General features: G+C 34.0%; 1 protein-coding gene across 1 annotated transcript in view; it reads left to right on the forward strand.

Moving 5' to 3' along the window:
- The window catches only part of LOC107452069 (nephronectin), a 43707-nt gene that overhangs the window by 12280 nt on the left and 18867 nt on the right, over positions 1 to 12560 (forward strand). Inside the window, exons 6-7 of the mRNA XM_071180117.1 lie at positions 829 to 1017; positions 5346 to 5393. Coding sequence (XP_071036218.1) covers positions 829 to 1017; positions 5346 to 5393 — 237 coding nt within the window. The remainder of the gene's footprint in view (positions 1 to 828; positions 1018 to 5345; positions 5394 to 12560) is intronic.

Consider the following 12560-nt stretch of genomic DNA (forward strand, 5'->3'; position numbering starts at 1 on the left):
GTTGCATGTGCATTATTTTATTTGTCACCTTTCACAGCATAAATTAAAATTTTTAACCCCTTAAAGTTAAAAGTTTAACCCTTTAGGTCTCTGCTCATTATTATTTTTATTCCTAAAATATCACTACTATTTTGATCAATAAAAAAATATATCACAACTACGATAATATGCATAATTAACTATGTTTCAGTTGAATTTATGAACTGTTACAATTGACCCCGTAAGTGGGGACAATTGTAACAAGTGCACGACTGTCAAAAATTGTTAATAACAAAAATAATAACGTTTAAAATAAGGTATTTATTATTTTTTCTAGTAGAGGATAGTCTACTTCACTCGTCTTTCAATTAATACTGATAATATATTGGAATTTTTGTTAGTTAAAAATAGTTAAGTAAAAAATGTTACAATTGACCCCACTCTCCCCTTCCATCAAGTTTCCTAACTTAAGATTTTAATCTATTTGAAAATCGAGAGACAAACTGAAGTACTCCCTTCTCCTATGACTCTCCACACGCCACTGATGAAATCATGCGAAGTGTTGCCATGAGTAGAGAGTTTTGCTCTACGCCACGTGTAGCCCATTTCGATCACCAATATTCTAAAAAACTCGTCAAAAAATATATTATTGTACGGAATTTTCCTACTTAATATCGAAACTAAAATATGACGTTAACGTAAAACTGTTAATATAGTTTCTGGAAAAATTTCAAAAATCACATTTGTACACAAAACCTGAGCAACTAATGGGTTTTTATATAAATGTTCGGCACAGCTCATATAAAAAAATACCTTTAAGGTAATTAGTGTATTTTCTGTATGTTACAGATGCTCCATTCCAGTGTCCAAGCTTCGGGGGATATTTTCCTGATCCAAATGACTGTTCCAAATACTACCAATGCACTTTCTTTTCTCCAAGATTGAGAACATGTAGAAATAATTTTCTTTTTGACGGAGTCAAAAAACAGTGTAAACCAGGCGGGGAAGTGAATTGTGGATCAAGAAAAAGACCGACAAGTAACGAAACAAAATTTTTTTCTGTGAGCATGCAAATGTTTACAATATTTGCGTTACTTCTAGCTCGCTAAACTTTGAGGAGTCCTAGTAAGTCATTTTACGGGATGTTTTAAATATTCATCCTGCTAAGGTGCCACTACGAAATAACTAAGAACAAAATCAAGCGATCAAGCGAATACGTTTTTAATATTCAATGAAGTATACATATATTTTTTTCGAATATCATCTCTAAAAAAGAATAACTTTACATTTCTTACTTTTTTCTAATGTTACGCCATCGCTTATTCTTTTTCAGAAAAACACATTTTTTAAATTGGATATTGTTGGGCACAGTTTGTCTTCCATTCATTATTGCCGTATGTGATGACAAAAGTGGTGAGTTCTTATCCAATTTAATACATATTTTTCCATTGCACTAATCAAATTCCTATTTCTCGTTTTATAGAATATGATAGCTAAATACCCGTTTTTCTTATAAGGTGGAAAAAGAGCAAACTATCAAAACTGGTATTAATAAAGATTACAAAATCATGCACAAGACTAAGCATAAGCTGGCATGATAAGTAAAACTGAATAATTCCAATTTTCTTAAAATTTACTATTACTTGTTTTCCTTCCAATACTTTGAATCATTTTTCATTACGCTGTTGTTTGAAACTAACTCACTATATGCAAACAAAATATTTTTAATCTTGCTTTGTTTCAACGAATTCTGAAAAGTGTTAGCGTTTTCTCCTTGCTTAAATATTTATTCATGGTATCTCAACTGTGCATGTTTTTTAACTTCCTTTTTAAAAAGTTTTCTAAAATATAGTTATGAGCGGTGATTACAGTAACCTTTTTATATTAGTTTATGTTTCATCTTAGATTAAATTTTAAAAATTCCATTAAGTTTTAGATGTGTAAATCCACAGTACAAATTTTTCTCTAATTTGTTCGTTTAAAATAATTCCCTTTCCTTTTTTCTATAAGTAAAACAAAGTTTAATTAAAAACATCTATGTTCACACAAATTTTGCAAAATGTGCTTTGGTAAAAAAAAATACTTAATGCATAATTTTTTTATTATTATTATTCCATCTCTAGAATTGCATCTAAGTCATCTTTGTACCTCGTTCGTAACGCAAAAAATTTTTTTTTCCAGATGACAAAATGACGACGAATGGTATAATTGGAACCAGAACTCCTAAAGGTAAATTTTTTATTTAATTTTTTCATATAACTTTTATTTTGAAATAAAAAATAAATTTTATAAGATTCGCATAATTTATTTTTAAAAAAATTATGCATTAGCATTTCGTTAAAATTTTAATACATGATAAAAAAAGAAAACTCCATTTGGTCTAAAATTGAACATGAAGTTTTGAATTAAAGGCCATCTAGACTAGAAACACGTAGACGTGATGGGGCTCTCTCAGGCAAGGCACGAAGTACAGCACCCACAAGAAAATGTACTGGATTAAGAGTCTCTAGATCACTTATTTCAGAGGTTAATGGACTTAACGATCGAGAATTGAAGCAAGCCTCAGTTTGACACAAGAGCGTAGCCAGTTCTTCAAAATTCAGTATAGCTGAGCCGCATACTTTCAGCAGGTGTGTCTTGGTTGATTTAATGATGGACTCCCAGAGTCCGCCAAAATGAGATGTTGCAAGTGGAATAAAGTGTCATGAGATTTGAAGGTTGCTGGAAAAATCTTATACTGAATTGTCTCGTACAATTTTGTACAGAGACTTCGAACAGTTACTGGCTCCCTTAAAATTTGTGGCACTACCACTGTATACAACAGAGGGCAACCTTCGTCTCACAATAAATCGACGAAAAGATGCTAAGAAGGCTACTGTTGACAAATCAGAGACAAGTTCCAAGAGGACAGAATTCGTAGCAAAACAGATGAAAAGTGCAATGTACGACTTTAGGGTGTCTTTAGAACTGGGTAAATTTGGTTTGGTTGAAATTAGGCTTGCAAAGTCCAGCCCGACAAGTTCGAAAGGTTTTTAATAGAATAACTCGATCACGAGGCAAATTGGCCTCGAGTTGGCTGGTGCAAACAGCATTTACCTTTAAACAAAGTTATACAACATCTAAAAAATTTTCTTCTATGTTTCTCCCAGCTGGAAACCAAAATTTTTGGCGAATTAAAGATAAAACAACAGAGGCGCCAGAATGTAACAGAAGCTTATAATAGTATTTTATAATGAGCTTGACTAAATAATGACTTCGCGGTAAAAGAATGGGATGTTTGGCCGACAGAGTCAGATTTGAATTTTTTAGTCTCCCTGTCGGCAGTATTGGAATGACCAGAGACGTGATGCCAAGTTATTGATTCAGTCAAAGATGTGATCATGGCTACTTTATTTCTGACAAATTGATCTTTTAATGAATCTGATCGTATCTAGCTAAAAATTATTTCTGAATCCATGCAACGTAGAACTTGATCCCAGAATTTATTCATCGATCTTGAAATTGTATCAAACAATTTTGATAGCAGATGCACTGCCTATAATTTAATACGTGGGAGTGAAATTGCTCTCAATGGAACTACCCTTGTTTTAGCTGTCACGATGCTGACAGCAGGGGCAAACGCTGGGGGTTAGGGGTTTAAACACCCCCCTTGAGCTCAGACAAAGTGAATTTACAAAATAATACAGACAAAAATAAAAATTTTAGCAGAAATTATGCGGGCTCTAATTTTTTAAGACTATAGATTTTTATTTGCCTTATGCCTACTTTTTTTTCTCATGGTATATTCTCAGAATACTGAAAAAACATTTACTATAATAGGGTTGTACTTTTGAAGCCCCGATCGCTGGTTCCTTTCTGTCCTGCCAGTCGCGATAGTTTTCGAGACTGGCTGGCATTCGCGAGGTCTGGAATCCTAGACGTTCTGTCGTCTTTGAGACAATTTGAGAATTTAGTAGTTGCGGTAAAAAAAAGTTATATGAAAGGGGGAATGGGGTACAGTGGAGTAAGTTATTCAAACTGAGAATTATCTCAGCCACTTGTCTTTCGGAGCTCATCGCTAAATCTGTTTTGTTTTGGAGACATTGTGCTCGTTGAAGTATTTCATTACAGCTCGAAACTTTGAGATCGTAGCTTAGCGGATATTTCTGTGCCAATATATATGTATATATTCTTGCTGTTCTTGGATCTTTAGGATGTCAAAACGCAAGAATTTTAAAACATTTAATTACTTTGAGAAAATGTCACAACTAGAAATTAGTGAGGGGGCAGCATCTAGTACCAATGTAAGTTTTTCTGTTGAAGAGAAATGTACTTCCGTTGAAGAAAACGTTTCTAGCGTAACAAAATCTGATGAATGTGAAAGTGGCCCTCAAAGTGTTACTTCCCACGCATATGACATTGGACTTTTTTCAGAAGATAATACATGCGAGGATAAAAAACTGGATATACTNTTTACATTTGTTTTTTTTTTGTTTTTTTCAAATGTTACGCCATTGCTTATTCTTTTTCAGAAAAACACATTTTTTAAATTGGATATTGTTGGGCACATTTGTCTTCCATTCATTATTGCCGTATGTGATGACGGAAGTGGTGAGTTCTTATCCAATTCAATACATATTTTTACATTGCACTAATCAAATTCCTATTTCTCGTTTTATGGAATATGATAGCTAAATACCCGTTTTTCTTATAAGGTGGAAAAAGAGCAAACTATCAAAACTGGTATTAATAAAGATTACAAAATCATGCACAAGACTAAGCATAAGCTGACATGATAAGCAAAACTAAATAATTCCAATTTTTTTTTAAATTTATTATTACTTGTTTTCCCTCCAATATTTATTTTCATTACGCTGTTGTAACTCATTATATACAACCAACCAATTCTTAATCCTGCTTTGTTTCAACGAATTCTGAAAAGTGTTTGCGTTTTCTCCTTGCTTAAATATTTATTCATGGTATCTCAACTGTGCATGTTTTTTCACTTCATTTTTAAAAAGTTTTCTAAAATATAGTTACGGGCGGTGATTACAGTACCATTTGTATATTAGTTTATGTTTCATTTTAGATTAAATTTTAAAAATTCCATTTAGTTTTATAGATGTAAATCCACAGTACAAAATTTTTCTTTAATTTGTTCGTTCAAAAAAATTTTATTTCCTTTTTTTAATAAGTAAAACAAAGTTTAATTAAAAATATCTATGTTGACACAAATTTCGCAAAATGTGCTTTGGTATAGAAAAGAAAAAAAGAAAAAAAAAGATATATTATGCATCATTTTTCTTTTTTGTCATTACCCTTTCTCTAGAATTGCATTTAAGTCATCTTTGTACCTCGTTCGTAATGCAAAAAAATTATTTTTCTAGATGACAAAATGACGACAAATGGTGTAATTGGAACCACAACTCCTAAAGGTAAATTTTTAATTTAATTTTTTCATAGCACTTTATTTTGAAATGAGAAATAAATTTTAAATGATTCGAATAATTTATTTTAAAAAAATTTATGCGTTAAAATTTTAATACATGATAATAAAAAAAAACTCCATTTGGTCCAAAATTTAAACTCTTTACTCCATTTTGTCCAAAATTGAATACGAAGTTTTGAATTAAAGACCATCTAGACTTGAGACACATGGATAGTGATGGGTCTCTCTCAGGCAATGCAAGAAGTGGAGCACCCACAAGAAAATGTACTGGAGAAAGAGCCTCTAGATCATTTATTTCAGAGGTTAATAGACATAACGGTCGAGAATTGAAGCAAGCCTCAATTTGACACAAGAAATTCTTCAAAATTCAGTATAGCTAAGCCTCATATTTTCAGCAGTCGTGTCTTGGTAGATTTAATATTGGAATTCCACAGTCCGCCAAAATGAGGTGTTGCTGGTGGAATAAAGTGCCATGAGATTTGAAGGTTGGTGGAAAAATCTTGGACTGAATTGTCCCATACAATTTTCTACAGAGACTTCAAATAGTTACTGGCTCCCTTAAAATTTGTGGCATTAGCGCTGCACATATCAGAGGGCAACCCTCGTCAAGCAATAAATCGACGAAAGGATGCTAAGAAGGCTTCTGTTGACAAATCAGAGACAAGTTCCACGTGGACAGAATTCGTAGCTAAACAGATGAAAAGTGCAATGTACGACTTTAGGGTGTCTTTAGATCTGGGTAAATTTGGTTTGGTTGAAATGGGGCTTCCAGAGTCCAGCCCAACAAGTTGGAAAGGTTTTAATGAAATAACTCGTTCACGAGGCAAATTGGCCATGAGTTGGCTTGTATAAACAGCATTTACCTTTAAACAAGTTGTACAGCATCTAAGAATTTTTCTTACTGTGTTTCTCCCAGCTGGAAACCAAAATTTTTGGCAAATCAAAGATAAAACAACAGAGGTGCCGGAATGTAACGGAAGCTTATGATAGTATTCTATAATGAGCTTGACTAAATGATGACTTCGCAGTAAAAGAATGGGATGTTTGGCCGCCAGTGTCAGATTTGAATTTTTGCGTCTCCCTCCAATTCTTAAGACCTTGTCAGAGTCCAGAAAGGGTTATGGTTATGAAAGGGTTATGATTTATAGTTTCTTGAAACACAACCTTTTGTTTCAATTGACTTAATTTCAGCATTGAAATTTACCCTTTAAATTTCTTTAATAATGACAATAAGAGAATTATGTAGTTCTCAAACTTGAAGACTACCCTTTATCCTACTTTCTGAATTTCTCGAGCTGAAAATGAATCTTTTGCACCGAGCAATCACTCCTATTAATTTGCTGACTATGAATATTTTTGAATTAAATCTTGAATGGAATTACTTTAAACTGATGAGGCTTGTATTATAGAGTCAGGGATGGAAGTGTCAGAACCTAGTTTGGAACCTATTTGAACCTAGTTTGGCTGTACCTCTTCGATAAATGCTGAATTTTCATTATTCAGCCAATCTGGACCCTATCACCAAAGTTTCAAGTTCATCAGTTTCTTAGAAAAATATTCCTCGAGAGGCACAGTCGGCAGTATTGGAATGACCAGAGACGTGATGCCAAGTTATTGATTCAGTCAAAGATGTGATCAAGGCTACTTTATTTCTGACAAATTGATCTTTTAATGAATCCATGCAACGTAGAACTTGATCCCAGAATTTATTCATCGATCTTGAAATTGTATCAAACAATTTAGCTAGCAGATGCACTGCCTATAATTTAATAAGTGGGAGTGAAATTGCTCTCAATGGAACTACCCTTGTTTTAGCTGTCACGATGCTGACAGCAGGGGCAAACGCGGGGGTTAGGGGTTTAAACACACCCCTTGAGCTCAGACAAAGTGAATTTACAAAATAATACAGACAAAAATAAAAATTTTAGCAGAAATTATGTGGGCTATAATTTTTTAAGACTATAGATTTTTATTTGCCTTATGCCTACTTTTTTTTTCTCACGGTATTTCTCAGAATACTGAAAAAACATTTACTATAATAGGGTTGTACTTTTGAAACCAAATTCACGTGATGCTGTTACGGGCGAGCCCCGATCGCTGGTTCCTTTCTGTCCTACCAGTCGCGATAGTTTTCGAGACTGGCTGGCATTCGCGAGGTCTGGAATCCTAGACGTTCTGTCGTCTTTGAGACAATTTGAGAATTTAGTAGTTGCGGTAAAAAAAAAAAGTTATATGAAAGGGGGAACGGACTACAGTGAAGTAAGTTATTCAAACTGAGAATTATCTCTGCCACTTGTCTTTCGGAGCTCATCGCTAAATCTGTTTTGTTTTGCAGATACTGTGCTCGTTGAAGTATTTCATTACAGCTCGAAACTTTGAGATCGTAACTTAGCGGATATTTTTGTGCCAATATATATGTATATATTTTTGCTGTTCTTGGATCTTTAGGATGTCAAAACGTAAGAACTTTAAAAAATTTAATTACTTTGAGAAAAAGTCTCGACTAGAAATTAGTGAGGGGACAGCATCTAGTACCAATGTAAGTTTTTCTGTTGTAGAGAAATGTACTTCCGTTGAAGAAAACGTTTCTAGCGTAACAAAATCTGATGAATGTGAAAGTGGCCCTCAAAGTGTTACTTCCCACCCATATGACATTGGACTTTTTTCAGAAGTTACATGCGAGGATAAAAAACATGCGAGGATAAAAAACTGGATATACTAAAAAAATTTTGGGAACCCAATCCAGCTTTTTTTTCCTGAAAAAGGAAAAAGAAAATCGAAATTTCAGTACAAATGGTTTTATCACTGGAAATGGCTTGCATATTCAGAGGTTAAGGGTGGTGCTTTTTGCAAATTTTGTGTGCTTTTCGCCCCAAGTGGTGCCGGTTCTGGAAAGCAACCTTTAGGCCAACTGTGCAATGTAAAATTTGACAACTGGAAAAATGCTGTAGAGCGATTTTCTGAACACGAGAAATGTCTTTATCACAAAAAATCGACCGAAACTGCTGGGACATTAAACGATATTTTACTTGGAAAGATGAAGCTGACAGTGCAGCAAGCAGAAGAAAATTAGAAAATAGAAAAAACATTACTCCAATCATTGAAACCATCCTATTTTGTGAAAATTAAGGTCTCTCTCTAAGAGGACATAACTTACTTACTTACTTATCCTCTACGTGCCTTGGGCACTTAAGGCCTCCAGCATATCCCTCCAGATTTAGCAATAGATCTTGCTTCCTCCCAGCCAGATATTCCACATTCTTTTAATTCGCCCAAAAACATGCGCTGGAAGGTAAGTCTGGGTCTTCCTCTTGTTCTCTTACCATCAGGGGACCATGTAAGCGCAACAGATGAAATTTTTTCTTTGGGCATTCTAAGGATATGTCCGAGCCAGCTCCATCTTCGTTTTTTAATTTCATCTTCGATTGTTTTTATTTTAGCTTTCTTTAATAGATTTTGATTTGATACTTTGTAAGGCCAGAAAATTTTAAAAATAAATCTTAAACATTTGTTTTGAAAGGTTTCTAATTTTTGTATTTCGATCTTAGTCTGTTTCCAGGTTTCTGCGTCATATAATAGTACTGCTCTAACAATAGCTTTGTAAACAACTATTTTTGTCTTTATTTCAATATTTGACTCTCTCCAAAATTTATGTAATCCCTTAAAACATGTTCGTGCTTTGATTATTCTCTGTCTAATATCTTCACTACTTCCACCTTTTTTATCTACAGTAAAACCTAAATAGCTAAATGACTCTATGTCATCTATTTCGTGATTTTCGATTTTAATTTTGTCATTTTTCTTTTGATTTATTCTCATAACTTTAGTTTTCTTCTTGTTCATGAATAAACCTACACTATTTGAATATTTGTTGAATTTGTCTGTTTTAAGCTGAAGGTCTGTACATTTGGATGAAATAAGTACGATGTCATCAGCAAAATCAAGGTCTTCTAAATTAGTTGTGAAATTCCACCTTATTCCTCTTTTTTCATCTTTCAAGCTGTTTCGCATAATCCAGTCTATCACCAGTATAAATAAAAATCCCGATAAAACACATCCCTGTCTCACTCCAGTTTTTACTAAAAAGAATTCAGTTAATTCTCCATTTACTACTTTACATGCTTTGCTGTTATCATACATATCTTTGATTATGTTGATATATTTTTCTGGTATATTATAATGTGATAAAATTTCCCATAATTTCTCTCTCTTAACTGAATCAAAGGCTTTACTGAAATCAATAAAGTTTAAATATAAAGAGGTGTTAAATTCTAAGCTTTGCTCGATGATATTTCTAAGTGTGAAGATTTGCTGCATTGTTCCATTTCCACTGCGGAAACCTGCTTGTTCTTCTCTTAAAATTCCATAAATTTCATGTTTTAGTCTATTCAAAATTATTCTTCCAAATATTTTTCCCGGTATGGAAAGTAGGCTAATGCCCCTCCAATTTTCGCATTTTGTTAGATCGCCTTTCTTGGGAATTTTCACTATTACAGCTTCTTTCCATTGTTCTGGTATTCTTTCATTTCTCCAGATTTCATTGAAGAGCTTTTGCAACTGTCTTGTAGTGGTTTCAACATCTGCCTTAAGCATCTCTGCCACGATTGCATCTCTCCTTGCAGCCTTCTTTGGTTTTGTGGCCCTCAGGGCACTCTGTATCTCATCCAGCGAGATATCTTCTAAAGAAAAATCTACAGTAGATGCTACATTTAATGTAACATTTGGGAGTTGCTCAGAATTTTCAACATGGTGTGCGTTAAGCGTATCTTCAAAACATTTTCTCCATCTTTCTTCGATCCTCTAATCCGTAGTAAGTAACTTATTGTTTTTGTCTCGTACTGCACATTGCGAATTTCGTTTATTTCCTTTTATTTGTTTCACTTTCTGGTAGAAAGTACTTATTTGTCCTTTTTGCGCTGCATCTTGAGCCTCAGTGGCAAGGTCTGTGAAATATTTCCTTTTGTCTTTTCTGGCTGACTTTTTTACTTCTCTATCAATTTGACTATACTGCTGTCTATACCGATTAAATAATCTTTCAGACTTTGTAGTTTCCATCTGTATTTTCTTTTTCCTTCTGCTTTCAATTAGTATTAATGTTTCACCCGTAATCCATTCTTTGCTTTTCTTTCCTTTCTTTTTACCCAACACTTTTTCTGCTACGTCGCAATAAATGTTTTTGATATGTTCCCAAGTCTCTTCAACTTTTTCTTTTACCTCATTTTCTGATTGCTTAGTGTTGCCATGATTTTCTTCTTCCTTTAACAGCTCAAATCTGTTTTTCAACTCGATTGAAAATTCTTGTCTGCACTCTTTGGCTTTTAACTTAGCAATGTCATAGCTTATTCTTTTATGTCCCGTCTTCTTTGGTTGGATCAGATCACTACTTGATTCTTGCAATATTAAAACTGAAATTAAGAAAATTACCAAAGAGGACATAAAGATTAGGGAATAATTGCTTAACAACCAGGTGTAGAGAACGACAAAAGTTTTCGGGCATTGCTTCGTTTCCGGAGTAAAAACGATTCGACTCTTAAGAACATTTTAGAGTCAAGCAGAAAAAATGCACAGCATACCACCCTTCGATTTCAGAACGTAGTTATTGAGGTTTGCAATATTTTAATCCTGCAAAAACTAGTCAGCAAGATTAATGATGCAACTTGATTTTCCATTCTTGCAGATGAAACAACTGATATTGCAGGTATAGAGCAATTATCGTTTTGCGTTCGATATGTCGATTAAAAAAAATTTTAACATCACCGAACAGTTTTTGCAATTCATTCCTGTGCAGGACTTAACCAGAAAAGCAATAGCAACAACAATGTTAGACCAATTACAGTCTATGAAAGTTGATATAAAAAAGTTGCGCGGACAGGGGTACGGTGGTGCTGCATCAATGAGAGGAAAAATTAATGGTGTACAAGCCCACGTAAGAAGTATTGTCCCATCAGCACTCTATGTACATTGCTCTGCTCATAGCCTCAATTTGGCTGTATCAAATGCATGCGAAATAACTGGCATTAGAAATTGCTTAGGGACAATTAAAACATTATACGACTTTTTAAATACGCCAAAAAGACAGTATGTCCTATCTTCAGCAATAGAGGAGATGGAAACCAGCTCTAAGAGGGAGAAAATTAAACAGCTATGTGCAACCCGTTGGATGGAAAGATACGACCCAGTAACCGCTGTGATGGAACTTTTCGAGCCTATCGCTGAAACACTACAAAAAATATCAGAATGGTGGGATAAGGAATCAGCTACCCAAGCTAATTCTTTACTGTGCACAGTATCTAATTGCAAGTTCGTAATATCTCTTTTGTGCAATTTACAAAGTTTTCACCATAACAATCCATCTTTGTAGATAGCTACAAAAACCAAGCATAGATTTGATAGAGGCAGTGAGTCTTGCAAAAGATGTCATTAAAGATCTAAAATTAATGCGTGAAAATGCCACTGAAACATTCTCTGGTATATTCAGCTCTTCTTCTCTTATGTTAACAAGCATTGGATGCAAATCCCTAGAGTAACGGGATACAGAAAAATCGCGATAATTTTACCTCATCGACACCCGAAACATATTTCAGAGTTAGTGTTTTTATTCCATTCATAGAAAATTTTATAACACAATTAGACTTAAGATTTGTATCGCATCGGGATATTTTAAAAGGATTTCAGTGTCTTCTACCTGCCGATCCTTTCATTTGCCAACCTTCAAACATAAAGGCTTTTGAAGCATTAGTGGAATTTTACGCTGGAGATTTGGATACCTGTAAAGAAAGCCTTAAGTCTGAACTAAAACTCTGGTATAAAAGATTAAAAAGGATTAGTGAAGACGGAGGTAGTGTTCCAAAAACTGCGGCGGATGCTCTTGGAATGTGCAATAAAGATATAACACCAAACATTTTCAAACTCCTAGAAATATTGGTCGTTCTACCTGTTTCAACGAGTGCAAACGAAAGATCCTTTTCGACTTTGCGCCGTTTGAAGACTTATTTACGCAACTCAACGGGAAATAATAGAATGAATGGATTGGCGCTCTTAAGCATTCATAGAAAATTTACCCCAGCTGTCGAAGACATTTTAAACGAACTTGCAAAAAAAAACCCGTCGTTTGGATATTACAGTATAAATCAATAAATTTTTAGCGTGTTTG

Source organism: Parasteatoda tepidariorum, chromosome 4 (genome assembly GCF_043381705.1).
Source record: "Parasteatoda tepidariorum isolate YZ-2023 chromosome 4, CAS_Ptep_4.0, whole genome shotgun sequence".
In the NCBI taxonomy this organism is placed as follows: domain Eukaryota; kingdom Metazoa; phylum Arthropoda; class Arachnida; order Araneae; family Theridiidae; genus Parasteatoda; species Parasteatoda tepidariorum.